Source organism: Clytia hemisphaerica, unplaced genomic scaffold (genome assembly GCF_902728285.1).
Source record: "Clytia hemisphaerica strain Z4C2 unplaced genomic scaffold, Clytia hemisphaerica genome assembly, whole genome shotgun sequence".
NCBI lineage: Eukaryota > Metazoa > Cnidaria > Hydrozoa > Leptothecata > Clytiidae > Clytia > Clytia hemisphaerica.
This window is the reverse complement of record NW_027103734.1, coordinates 1,050,560-1,064,972: the sequence shown is the minus strand read 5'-3', so window position 1 is coordinate 1,064,972 and position 14,413 is coordinate 1,050,560. Positions and strand designations below refer to the sequence as shown.

General features: G+C 35.4%; 1 protein-coding gene across 1 annotated transcript; it reads left to right on the top strand.

Annotated features, from left to right (window-relative positions):
• Positions 1 to 3,188: 3,188 nt before the first annotated feature.
• LOC136805067 (6-phosphogluconate dehydrogenase, decarboxylating-like) lies at positions 3,189 to 12,925 on the top strand. The gene is made up of 13 exons (XM_067061621.1): positions 3,189 to 3,445; positions 8,105 to 8,180; positions 8,378 to 8,438; positions 8,706 to 8,890; positions 9,053 to 9,238; positions 9,517 to 9,651; positions 9,838 to 9,963; positions 10,153 to 10,216; positions 10,454 to 10,584; positions 10,848 to 10,981; positions 11,320 to 11,419; positions 11,805 to 11,927; positions 12,386 to 12,925. Exons 1-13 carry the CDS (start codon positions 3,432 to 3,434, stop codon positions 12,503 to 12,505), a joined length of 1,455 nt encoding a protein of 484 aa, XP_066917722.1. The 5' UTR covers positions 3,189 to 3,431; the 3' UTR covers positions 12,506 to 12,925.
• The last annotated feature ends 1,488 nt before the right edge of the window (positions 12,926 to 14,413 follow it).

Genomic DNA, 14,413 nt, shown 5'->3' with positions numbered 1-14,413 from the left:
TGTAACTTCCCTTTGATGTGACCCACCAGTTGTCAAACTATTTTTGATATGCATAAGTCGAGATTACGTCATTTTTCCTTTCCAAAACACCCAAAAAAACTAGAATTTGACCCCTGTGTATTACTAAATATAGAAAAACAGAGGTCGCAAATTCCTTCCAGATTTTTCGGGTGTTTCCGATAGGAAAAATGATATAATCTTGACTTAAGCGTACGAGATAATGCCAAAAAACTGATTGACAAAAAAATTAAGCTTCTATAAAGGCATTTTATCCATACCAATGGGTCTAAACGTGGTCTAAAACTGAATTTATCCAGAGAATATGAGCGTGAAAACTAAATTTTCTAGGAGAAATGGCGTGAAATCGAAAAAAATTGGCGTGAGCGTGAAAATCAAAATTTTCAGACGTGATGGCGTGAAATCAAAATAAAATTGGCGTGATGGCGTGAATTTTGGGTCCGCTGGGGGGGGCCTCTGTTATATACTTGATAGAGAGCCTAATCAGCGCGGTTTCACTCGAAGGAAAAGTTTTATTCTTTTTTCTATGAACGCATTGATAGTGATGGAAAGCGAAACAAAGCACACGAAAACCGATCAAACCGCCCACGCGGTACCACGAGTATCATCGATGACTGCGTAAATACGTGATTCTTGGAAGCCCCAATGAAAGGATTTCTTCGATTTCTTTTGAAGGGACCTCATAAGTCTCACAAAAGAATTAAGTATTTCCAGTTATATGTTCTAATATAATCTGCCTAACTTAAATGAGAGTTTTTGTGCTTCTTGGGGAGTGTGTACCCAGTCCGATGGGTATGTGCGACAGTCAAGGGTTTGTTTTTCACGATAGCAGAAAAATGCACTGTAACTGTAAGGATGGACTTTTGATAAATGTACTGTAGGGGTGAAAATTTTAGCAAATCCAGGAAAAATTGCATTTTTGCCTTAAAATTCTGATTTTTTGCACTATAAGAGGGAAAAAATCCACTGTAAAGGTATGAATTTCACCGATTTTTTGCTGCACCCTCTAGGTGCGATTCTACTAAAAGCCAATTTTTTCACCACACATACTACCGTCAGTTGGTAAACCCACTGCCACCGCCAAAGAGTTCTCTGCCAATGCAATATGTTCTCAAATTTTTTACTTTTTCCCCAAATTTTCCAAAAAAGGCACCCTACGAGGGACTGATTTTTCTATTTTGGTGTTTTTGTGACCCTACCTGGGATGGTAAAAAAATGTACCCTGACCAGCAGTGCATCCCCGTAACCCATTTTGCCCTAGTACCCCCCCCCCCCCCGGGAGTGGTCGTTAGCCATAGTTACTGAACAGGCGACTGAAGATTCGATGCCCATTTCATGCATGTTAACTCAATACAAACCTTTGTTCAGGTAATCAGGTAGTCTGTCAAAGATTTTCTCGTTGAAACATGGCCTCTGATACTGAGGGCGAGACTGAGGGTATAACGTAACTGTTTTGTAAAAAAGAAACTTTGGTGGGAATGGCCATATCTGTTGTTTTCAATTTTGAAAATATAGGTCTCAATGTTAAGTGCAAGGTGCTGACAATGATGCTAATGGCTCATTGAATGCGTCAATACCGTGAAGTTGGGTAATTTGCGATCAGTGGAGGGAAACTTGCATAGCCATCAAATGACTGACCAATCAAAGCAGCAAAATTTCAAAACAAATCAACTACGCAGTCTCGCTCGCAGCTCTACTCTGCCATTTTTGTTTTGATTTAACTTTTGTTTAACTGTGCTTGATGCTCACACACGGTACCCAAACGGTACAAACTACAAGGGCGAAAACGAATAAAAAATTGGGTAACAACACTGCAACATTGAGTTGTCAAGTGTCACAGCACATATAACATAGAACAGATGTGATTTTTTCTACACAAAGCATGATATTGCTAAAATGAGATAGAGGTGACTTTCAATAGATAGGATTAGATGGACAAAAAGAATGAAAGCTATGGCGCGCCAAAGCGGAAATAAATACTATCTTTTTAAAAAATACTATCTTTTTTCGAATATACCTAGGTTGCCTCGATTATTCAAATTTGTGTAATTTTCATTTTGAGGGGCGTGTAATGGGCGTTGGTTTTTCGCGTTTATTTTATATGGCCTCATCCGCCCACATGCAGGACCAGCATAACAAGATGGCTTACGGCTCGCTCCCTACAAGATCTGACCTGACTGACAATAAAATGGTGTAGCTAAAATCTCATCGCTGTCTGAGGGCTGAATACTTCCTGTTCAACTAACTACTCCATTTAAAGCAGCTTTCAGGCATTTACACCATAATCAATAGAAGAAAAAAAGGACATGACCACATAACATTGAGATCAAAATCAAAACAGTGGTGTTTTCACCACATTTTGGACTTTCTGTTCGGCCATTTCCATATAAAGCATGTTGTTCTTTCCATCCAGCAAGCATGGTCCCGACGTCCCACCATGCGCGGGTCATGCTGCACACAGATATCTGTAAAGCCCGAAGGGCTAGATTTGCGGCTTTTATCGAAAAGTGAAGCTCATCTTTGGAAGGATTTCCTACCAAAGTCACGTGACTAAAATATGCAATTTCACCGGTTTGAGAGATGTGAAATAGCGTTTGCCGCCTACGTTTTTTGATCTCGCGCTCCGAAAACAATTAAAATGCTAGATCCTATCCATCGGCACAAAATTTAAGAAGTCAAATTTTAGCTTCACTTTTTTTTGCTGGAGAAAAGTTGCCTTTCTAGCCCTTCGGGCTTAGATATCTGTGGTCATGCATGCAAACTTTAAAATGAGCGAGGCAAGACCTGCCAACCTCGTTTCCAGACTGTTTTCGAAAAGATAGTATGTTTTAAAAAAGATAGTATCGTTTTAAAATAGATAGTATTGTTTAAAAAAAGATAGTATCATTACAAAAGATACTATGTTTTTAAACGAAAATAGTATGTTTTAAACGAGAATAGTATTTTTTCAAACGGAAATAGTATTTTTTCAACGAAAATAGTATTTTTTGAACGAAAATAGTATGTTTTAATCGAAAATAGTATTTTTTTAAAAAGATAGTATGTTTTAAACGAAGATAGTATTGTTTTAAAGAGATAGTATTTATTTCCGCTTTGGCGCGCCATAGAAAGCTGACGTGTGCTTAATCAGCATGACTTTGCAAACCCACGCAAGGGTGGTAAATCGAAACAAAACGGGGCGGGGGAGTATCTTTTCTCGATTGTTTTGAAAAGGCCATAGCAAAGTTTTATAGAAATTGCTGGAACAATCGAGTCTCGTGGATTTCAAAAGAACCTCGGAAAATGTAAACACTGAGCTGTGCAAATTTCATCACTTGCATCCCAGAAAAATCACTGCTGAAACACGTCAGGTTCTCTAACAAATTTTTTATCTCAATTTGAACTTCAACTCGTAAAAATCTCACAGAAACAAAATGGCTGAACCAGTGTAAGTATACTTCATTTATTTCTTTTTATGTTGACCATCTGATCTGTCTTAAAATTACCTCGGATTGATTTTGCCCCCAGGAGGTTTTTTTTTTCGAGTGTCTCCCATTCGTATTTGCAAAATTGACTGTTTTATTGAACAAGTCCTCTAGTCCTCTCCTGTCATCCTTTCTGTACCCAGATAAGCTCAATCAAATATAGCCTTGGAAGCCCAAATTTTAAGAAAAAATAAAAATTACATCAAAGTTCTAATAGAGCTTGCGCTTGGTTCAGATAGATTAGTCTGATACAGAATGTTTGAAACAGTCTCTGTTTGTGAATCCTTGTTGACAGACTATTTGAACTTTGGAAACCCAAGGAGACACGCATAAACAACCATAAGAACTCTTTAACAAGCTCTAAAAACTTTAAAAAATAATTAAAACCACAACAAAACATATATAAAGCCATTTATGTATTTAAACTTCAAGCCAACAGCCATTTTGTTTATAAATGAATCTATGTTTTCATTTTCATTTATTTTCCCTTTTTTCTGCCAAGTTAGCTTTTCCCATACTCTCGGGTACCTAATAGCCGGGGGGGTTGGAATAAGCGGGGGGTTGGAAAAAATCTCAAAACTTTATAAGCGGGGGGGGGTTGGAATAAAACTGTCCTGGGTGGAACATCTTGATTTTAGAAAGTGATGATTCGCGAGCGTGGTCTGCTTCCACGAAGGTCCGAATTATGAAATCAGGTTAAAAAATCAGGAAATCATGGATAAACTGGTTTTTGGTTCACTTTCCGCTGGCGCGCCGCGCTCGCTATTTTGATTTGAAAAACTTGTAAAAACTGAGCGCGCAGAGGTTGACAAACAATTTTTAGAGATCCGCCTTTCAAAAACATTTTCCCAAAAATTAATAAGCGGGGGGTTGGAATAAGAATGTCCTGGGTGGAAAATTTTCGAAAAATTAATTAGCGGGGGGACGGCTATTAAGTACCCGAGAGTAAATTATTGCAACCGTATTAAAATTATCGGCGGGTACAAAATGCATAAAACATAATGCATGTTGCATAATGCATAATCCATAATATTTGAAAAATGTCAATTTTAGAGGCTATAATAAGGAGAATTTGAGAGATAATACTTTCAACAAAACAAATATACCATTTTCTACCAGAAAATAAAAGGTAGAAAGCTGTAAATTTGAATTTTGGATGATGAGGAAAATCAATGTTGCCATTTTGATTTTCATAGTTGTATTTTACGGAACGTAGTATAGTGTAGAAAAAAAACGAAAATATCTCATCTGTATATACCGGGTGACCCACGAAAAAGTTCAGACGTTTCCTGACGTCTTGAGGCCGAAAAAATGTCCCAAAGTGCTTGGAGTTTTGATATTTAGAAAGTAGATATCCTAACTTAAAATTTGAGCTATCACTTTTTAAATTTGACCAACTTGTTCTATGCTTATGAGCTTTTAAAGTCAAAATTCACTTTGCGGAAAGTGTAAAAAACACGTAAAAAAGGGGTATCAAATTTGGTATTTTTAGACGTTTTTGATATACAGTTTCTGAAAAAAATCTATGAAAGCGCCAATTTTTATAAAAACTATTCTTGTTTTAAACAAAAACTACTTTCAAATGTGTTTTTATTAATTATTAATGTTATAAAACTCGTTAAATAAGTCAATTTGTAAGTGATTTTCTAATTGATTGCATGAATTTAATACCTCTTTTTTACGTGTTTTTTACACTTTTAGAAAAGTGAATTTTGACTTTAAAAGCTCATAAGTACAAGTAGAGAACAAGTTGGTCAAATTTAAAGACGTCTGGAAACGTCTGAACTTTTTCGTGGGTCACCCGGTACTTTTCTTACTCGAAAACGTAAATTTTATAGCAAGATTCTGGGTTTTCTCAGAGATCTTTTCGAACAATTGCTAATAAATTTCAACGGGTTTTCCCTCTTACAAATCATTAACCATGTGAATGCTTTTTGTTAGATAAGCCAATATAAATTAAAGAGCTTCATGCAAAAGCTAGTTCAAAGAAAATAAACTTTGAATCTAAGGAATCTTTTTACATTCGAATGTTTATGTGTTTACCTTTTTTTTGAGAAAGAAGAAGGGGGAAACCCTTCTGATCTGTTGCATCTTCTTATTATTTATGCTGACGGAGAACCCTTTGTTGTTATGATTCGAATGTTTTCTCTTTCGTTCGGATTCCAAAAGTAAGTATCATGTCTGGGGAAATCATTTGATTGGAATGTTTACTTCTAAAGAGGTTTTCGCGGTTTTAGCCTCTACAAAGGAGAGTTTTAGAAAATATTAAATCGTTCTGTAAATTACACAATACTATTATGCATTATGCAATATGCATTATGTTTTATGCATTATGTTTTATGCATTATGTACCCGTCGTTAAGATTATCCAAATGCGCACAAAAGTACTACTGCTTAATATTACACCCAAAATATCAAATTACTGCTATTTTCAGTTTCAAATGATATTTGATTGCGTTTAATTCAATTCCATGGTTTTTGTCGTTTGATTTCATTCCCGTATTGTCTGTATTTAAAATTGCTTGATTAACATTGTCCTCAGTTGATCAAGATTTAGACAAATCAAAAGCTAAAACGTGCTATGTATCAGACGCTGTGAAAATGCAAAAATTTGCCTGACTGATTTAATCAAATACTGTAAGTTGGTCTAATGTTGACATATATCCCTCTTCTAATTTAGACACCCTTCTTTGGGATAGGAATAAAAGGAAGATGGTCCAACAAAATAGCAATGTAAATGGCAAATTTTTTGCTTGTGGCGCTATTTTATACCCTTTCTTACCATATAAATTTAAATTTTTTGGTATTAAATGGTTTGTGAACCACCATTGTAGTTAGTGCAATGCAGGTTCGAAAGATTTTTAAAATAGGGGTGATGAAATATAAATGGGGGGATCAGACCCCTCTGCACACCCCTCTGCACACTATGAAAAGATTTTTCCCTCTATGATTGCTAATGACCTTCCTATCTTTAAAGAAGGGTGGTCGAAATTAGAAGAGGGATGTCGACATTAGTTAGACCAACTCATGGTATAACCCAGAATTCTGACTTTTGATTGCGATTGTTTCTACATCACAAAAAATTAAAGCAACTAAGTCATTCAAAACATTTAAGGGAGGCAAAAATTATTCAAAATTTTCAAATTAACTGACTTTGGGAAGTATGCCAAAACTAAACTAAAATACAGGAGAAGCCAGAAAAAGCTGAAAAGGAAGCTGAAATAGTGGGTATTCTTTTAAAAAATCTTTCGCGAAAGGGGACATATCTCATAAAGACAAGGCAGTGTACGTTTTTAAAGCCAAAAAGGGCAATTATTAAGTTGTTTTTCTCCAAAAAGACTGTTTTTAGCATTATGATAGTGATTTTAGGAGGGGCAATACACAACAGTCCATTACATAACTAATTACTGCACACTTCAGTAGATGCAAGTAAAACCTGCAGAAAATTATAAATTACCTAAGTTTTGTTCAAATTTGCAGGCTATTCAATAATATGGAGCAGATAATTTTCAGCCTGAATGGTTGGAGTGATTTTAATATGCTGAACTGAATCAATCAGTTTTCCAAAATGACTATTGTTTGCGCGGGAGTGTTGACTTTCCCATCTAATGTGGGAGAGTTGATAGCTCTATGTTATCTCAGACATGCAAAAAGCTTCTGAAATTATCATGCAGCCAAATTTACTGTACTATATTGATATCTCCTGTGAGTATAAACATTAATGACATAATTAATGACAAAACTTTGAAATGCCAGCCAGACAATTTTGTACCATAAAAACGCTTTTTTTACAACGCATGATAAATCACAGATTTATTTGGATATACATATAATAGAAATCAAATATATTTTTAGATTTTTTTCTTCTCTTTCTCCATTTGCTTCATTACACTAGCAAGATTTTGGTTTTGGTAACCTCTGGCTGAAAGGGAAAAAACCCTCACATCAAGAAATGCCTTCTGTTGCCTCTGCCAAAATCAGTTTCATTGGTGATGAATTTAATTTCAAGAGTTCGAGTTTTCTCTTGTCGAACGACAGTTTTGATTCGGTATTTGGAATGTTGGTTTTGGTTGATGTAATGATGACTTTGTTCTGGTTTGCGATGTTATAAACAAGATTTTGAGTGACTTTGATAGATTGTTGAAAATCCAGATCACACATCTCGGTGACATTGATTATTCCCAAGCCACCCATCTTGACAGGCAGAGAAAGAAGCTGTCTCTCGTGATCTTTACAGGTTCTTCCTTCACATAGAGCGGGATAAAATGGTGTGGGATGACATTTTCTAAAGGTTTCAGCTCTTCTTTGATGTTTGGGATGGTTCGGTTGACATGGTTGAACTTATGTTTGAACCCAGCTGTGATTTGGATGTTGGTATCTTTAAATATGAATTTAGCTAGTTCATATTTGTCCGGTTTTACAACGAGCCAGGATTTTGATCCTTTTGGGAAGTATCCGAGGTATGGTATTGTACCATAAAATGATTTTTTTACCATAAAACCTCAGCAACAACAAACATTCCTGTGAAAGTTTTATTTGAAACAAAAAATTTGTAAGTCATCAACATCAATCAATGAGGTTGATTTGAGTTCTAAAATAATGTTTGAATTTCTTTATTTCAGTGGAGATATTGCATTGATCGGCTTGGCCGTTATGGGTCAAAACATCATTTTGAACATGAATGACCATGGTTACACTGTGAGTACTCTTTTGTTTCAAGTCTTTTTCTTTGTTTTAATATGAATCGATTTATAACATAAGATTTGCAAGACCTTTACAAGATTTTTTTTCTTCCTGTTTGGTCACTTTCTCTTCTTAAACTGACCTAATTGTGTATCAACCTGTATCAACTCCTCTTGCCAATGCTGGTATTGATAATTATTTCTGCTACATAGGTTGTTGCATTCAACAGGACTGTTTCAAAAGTTGAAGAATTTCTTGCTAATGAAGCCAAAGGTGAGCTATTTTTATTAGCTGTAATTTTATGATTCTTTATACTGGCGGCTTAAATATATAGGCATGTATTGTTAGTCCTATATTTAAAATATCGAAATGTGATTGTCACTGCACTTAAAAAACATGAATCCTCTGCAATGTATAATATACTCTGGTCATGCAAACTTATCAAAACATTGCTTCGTTAGGGTTAAAAGCTCAAAATTCAGCACATAAACCTGACTTGAACTAAACTGACATCCTCATGAATTTTTCTCTTTTGCTTAGGAACAAAGATTGTTGGTGCAACCTCCATGGAAGATATGATCGCCAAATTGAAGAGACCACGACGTGTGATGCTGTTGGTGAAAGCTGGAGCTGCAGTCGATGCTTTCATTGATAAATTGATCCCTCTCATGGAAAAAGGGGACATCATCATTGATGGTGGAAACTCGGAATACAAAGACACAAATGTGAGTATATCCTTTTTGAAATGAAATTATACGTGCTTAGTGATTAGATATGCCAAATGCAACTATTGAAGACCTGATCTCTCACCATGCAAAATAAAGTCAACATTTTGTCACTTACCTTCTTAAAATGATGTCAATGAACTATTTTTCCCTTTATTTCAGAGACGTTGCAGAGACTTAAAAAGCAAAGGTATTCACTACGTTGGAAGTGGTGTTTCCGGTGGAGAAGAGGGTGCACGCTATGGTCCCTCACTTATGCCTGGTGGTGCACCAGAAGCTTGGCCACACATCAAACCCATCTTCCAGGCTATTTCAGCTAAGAGTGGAGATGAACCCTGCTGTGATTGGGTATGTATTTTCACAAAGTTAGTTTTCTTAGATTCTTATTTGTGTTGCTGGTTTCTGATCTGCATGTGATCTGATGTTTATAAATTCTTAGATTAGGAAGAATTCCCTATGGAAGGGAGGTGAAGATAAATCTTCTTAATTTTCAAATTTTATGGTGCTATTTTGGAACTGAATAGACCAATAACAAAAAGTGATCCAAAATTCCTCCTTTTCTCCTTATGAATATTCATTTTCTAGAGTTTTGTTGATTTGAAAAGTGAGTTTTCTTTTTGTAACAGGTCGGTGATGAAGGAGCTGGTCACTTCGTCAAAATGGTTCACAATGGTATTGAATACGGAGACATGCAAGTCATATGTGAAGCTTATGATCTCATGAAGAATTGCCTTGGCATGACCCCTGATGAAATTGGAAAGGTAAAACAGCAAAATTATTTATAATATGATATTCTTCCTTCAGAGATAACTTAGTGTGGGAGTCCTTTTGGACCTACCTCGTTCTATTTTAACATTACTATTTATTGTGAGAGTATCTTTCCAATAAATAAAACATTATTTGACTTCTCAGATTTAGTATTTACTTTTCTATAATTTCTCCAACAGGTCATGGAAGGCTGGAACAAGACGGAATTAGATTCTTACCTTATAGAAATCTCTGCAAATATTTTACAATTCAAAGATGAGAAGGGTGAACCTTTGGTCGAGAAAATCCGAGATACTGCTGGACAGGTATAAACTCTCAGTCTCCTTCGTTTTCATCTCAAATTCAAATTCAGGCGTTTGTATCATTCGGGTTAACCACTTAATTATTTGGTTGTCTAAAATTCTGTTTTCTATTAAAACTTATAGTGGTAGATTTTATGAACAGCTAGTTCCACGACAGAAGATAAACATTGTTTTCTTTTTTTCTCTTTACAGAAAGGAACAGGAAAATGGACAGCTATCAACGCTTTAGACTTTGGTATCCCCGTCACCCTCATTGGTAAGTTTAAAATGTTTATGGAATTCTAAATATTTTCTTCGCTACAGTCTAGCTCTTTAAGTAAAGTTTAGTTTAAAGTTAAAACTTTAGCCAAAAGCTTTTTACCTCAGTGGTCATAATATAGATATTTATGCTCTCAAAACTTTCTATTATCTTGGACTGCATCAAAATTTAATAATAGCCTTTTTTGTTAAGAAAGTCGACCATTTTCATAATCTTCATTATTTCGATTTTCAGCTGAGTCAGTATTCGCTCGATGCTTGTCAGCCATCAAGAACGACCGTGTTGAAGCCAGTAAAAGTTTGAAAGGGCCTGAAAATACAAAATACGAAGGCGATAAAGCGGCATTCATCGAGGATATTAGACAGGTGAGTGGAGGAAATATATTTTTCTTTATCACATTCACAAAAGTATATCTAATTCAAGCCAGATCTCCAGGTCTAGAACTATCATGACCTTCAATAATGTTTTGCTTTGTAAACATCTAGTCGTCTCAACATGATGTGTTTTTGGTAGCCTAGGAAATGCCTGAATACGTTTCAAGAGATGCTTGAGTAAGAAGAATTACTTGAAAAGATATCACACTCTTTTATGAATGATGACATTCCTTTAAATATGTTTTTTGTTTTAGGCTTTGTATGCTTCGAAGATTGTTTCATACGCACAAGGTTTTATGTTGATGAAAGAAGCTGCTAAAGAATTCAAATGGAACTTGAACTACGGAAGTATCGCCCTCATGTGGAGAGGTGGTTGCATCATTAGAAGGTGATTTTTCTTACGCAATTTTTTGTGTCAAGAAATAGCGCATATATCTGCCACCTTTTTTACAGCAAGAATTGCGTTCCCTTGTTCCTTCGCACATTTAGATCGTGACAATTTTCTTTCTTAACATGTGATTGATTTTAGTCCTAGCCTATTTCCCTCCAAATGTATTCTCTTTCTTCAAAAGGCCTGTTCTTTAAAACAGTCGTGTTTTTTGTTTATTCACTTTGAATTATCCATGGTGTAAGTCATAAAAACTAACGATGATAATACAAAAAACACGGTTTTTATTGCAAAATATTGTTTTCGTAGCTCCCCATATATTCTACTATTTTTTTCAGTCGCTTCTTGGGCAACATTCGTGATGCTTTCGAAAAGAACTCCAACTTGACAAGTTTGTTATTGGACGACTTCTTTAGAGATGCTGTTCACAAATGCCAGGTAAAGAATTACTCATCTACACCCATACTTTTCTGTAAATAGACCCGACATCGACGAAAATTTCAACATTGATTGCATGCATACGCGAGAGACACTCTGGTACAGAGCACACCCATACCATACCCTTTAAAATTCAGTCTCAATTATCTTGGACTTTTTTACAGGGAAAAGAAGAAAGGCTACTTAGAAAAAGTTGTTTCCCTCACAAGAATGATCAACAATATCTCCGATGTTCTCCCGTAGCCCTAGCTCCAGAAAACTTTGTTTCCCTTTGCTTGATCTTTGCTCCAAATCTAGTGTATCCTTAATCCAGGGATAGGATATTTCTTGTTAAATCGACGTTGGTGTATTTGGTAAATTAAAATTATCATTTCCGCTTTTTCAGGTGTCATGGAGAAAAGTTGTATCTCAAGCTATCTTGTTGGGAGTACCAACACCTTGTTTCAGTTCGGCCCTTGCTTTCTATGACGGATTCCGATCTGAGCGTGTTCCTGCTAATTTGATCCAGGTACGTGTCTTCCTTAAGATGTAAATTAATGGTTCAATGGTTTAATCCGAACAAAAATATATCCCCTTTTACAGTCAGAACTTTCTCAAATTTAAATTCCTAACTTGGAACCCAATTGAAAACAAAAAGATAATCAGTCAAATTTATTAAATGTCTCAGTTATCCACAAAACCCTTACCCTTGCTTTTTACTTTTTACTTTCATGTCACCAGATATCAAACCCTAAAATATTGCCAAAGAAAAAATGAAAAATGGACTTCTGAGCGCAATAGTTCTCTTCTCTATGATTTTTCTGAGACCGCTTTTTGTCCTCTTCAATAAACTGTATCTTAAAAGATATTTTGTACAAGATCGGTTTAGAGGTCCTCGTGTGCCTGGACCTTTACTGGACCTGGACTGATTCATTATAATAAAGTTTTATAAAATTCAATTTTCGATTTTACTCCTGTTTCTTTTAGGCTCAACGTGATTACTTCGGAGCACATACTTATGAGTTATTGGAGAACCCTGGAAAATTCCACCACACAAACTGGACTGGTACAGGTGGCCGTGTTTCATCTACCACCTATGACGCTTAAAAAATATTTTTCTAATATATTCTGATATATTCTGATAGCCATTATTTTGTGCACCATTCATTATCGAAGGTATTTGACTCAATACTTGATTGATTGATTGATTGATTGATTGATTGATTGATTGATTGATTGATTGATTGATTGATTGATTGATTGATTGATTGATTGATTGATTGATAGTAATGTGTGTTGAGTCGTATGTCTTCTGATGCTGTTTAGAAAAACTATACTGATTATAATTCGATTCACGGGGGTAACTGCCGCATAATTTTTTACCAATTTTTGTATTTATTTATTTCCAATTTTGTTCTTTCAGTCAATTTTTTTTTGTGAAGATAATTATTTTTTAGATTTGTTTGTATATTTTGAAATGACAAATAAAATACAATGAAGGAATAATCCAAATTCCACAAAGGCAAATTTTTACTGATGATACTCCTCTCCGCCCATATTTATGCCGGGTCCTCTGCTTTAGAAAGAGGTAGACATAGTGTCAGGCGTGATGTATAATAACCTCCGTTCAACAAGTTTTCACTACATACAAATGCCTGATTGCAAAAAAATCTACTTGCGGCTTGTTTCATTGCATCCAATCAGATTTTACTATTTCCCCGATATATAATCGAAACGATAATTTGTCGTATTGCAAGGACTTAACTTTTTCTGTATTCTCAACTTCAGTTGAGCTATAATCTGAGAATGTCTGTATGTATGTATGTATGTCTGTATGTCCGTCCAGGCTGGACACTTCAAAAAAGGTCGGATTTGGCTGAAATTTGGCACACTTGTTCCTTGGGTGAATATCTGGGGGTGTTTTTTTCATTTTTTGAAAATTTTGATTTTGATTTTTGAAAGGCTCTAAGGACGAGGACACTATTCTAACGCACATAAAAGAATGAAAAAATTAAGATAAAAACACCCCCAGGTATTCACCCAAGGAACAAGTGTACCAAATTTCAGCCAAAACGGACAAAGTATATTTGCTACCTAATACTAAATATTTGAAATGTTACAATTGGGCCTTCTAATAACGGGAAAATCTGAAGTTGAGCCCAGTGCGGTGCGCACGTTCGACTATATTTATTTCCACCATAATTCGAAAAAGTGTTTCGATTGCCCGTTCATTAGAGACTGGGAACAATCTTACAATCTTCCCTAAATTACGTGACAAACAACTTGTGTGCCGTGTTTGTGAAGTAACGCCATGAAAACTGATTTCCAACTGAATATGTTAGTAATGCATCTCTTCATTTTTTTTTTTTGTGGAAGGGTAAGCATAAGTGTTTTGTTTTCAATACACCTTTTCGACCGTAGCCGCCAATTGCCACGTGGGCATTTTTTTGTCCGTTTTTCAAATCCGTCCCAGTCTTTTTTCACACCTATATAGACATTGAAATGTGTTTCGTTGGGCTAACAGCTTAATGACAAATAGAATAACCAGAAGCATTTTTGTTTTTTATTAAAAACTATATATTGACCTCACTCACAAGAGGTCATCATCAGAGTAAAAATCTAATACAGAATGAGGATTCTAAAATCAAAATTTACAGAAACAAGCTAATTAAAATGTCATAAAAAATTCATTTAAAAACAATGTGTAAAAATCTAAAATGATACCCATGGGACGCTTAACTGAGAAAACGATGAAACTGAATCGATGGCACAATAAAAAAGGAGTAATTAACAAAGGAACTATATGTCTATGTCGTAAAAAGTTGTAAAGTTTTGAATAAATTTTGAACGTTCAATGAAGGTTTTTGTTCAGTGATTAACAAAGCTTCTGTTAATTCTCTAGTGTCATTACGTTTGAAACCTTTCGCAATTACTTTAACGTTGTCCATGGTGATCGGTTCGTGTCCGCTGAGTGCTGAATGTCTGAAAACGGTCGAATTTATGTCTCTGCCACTA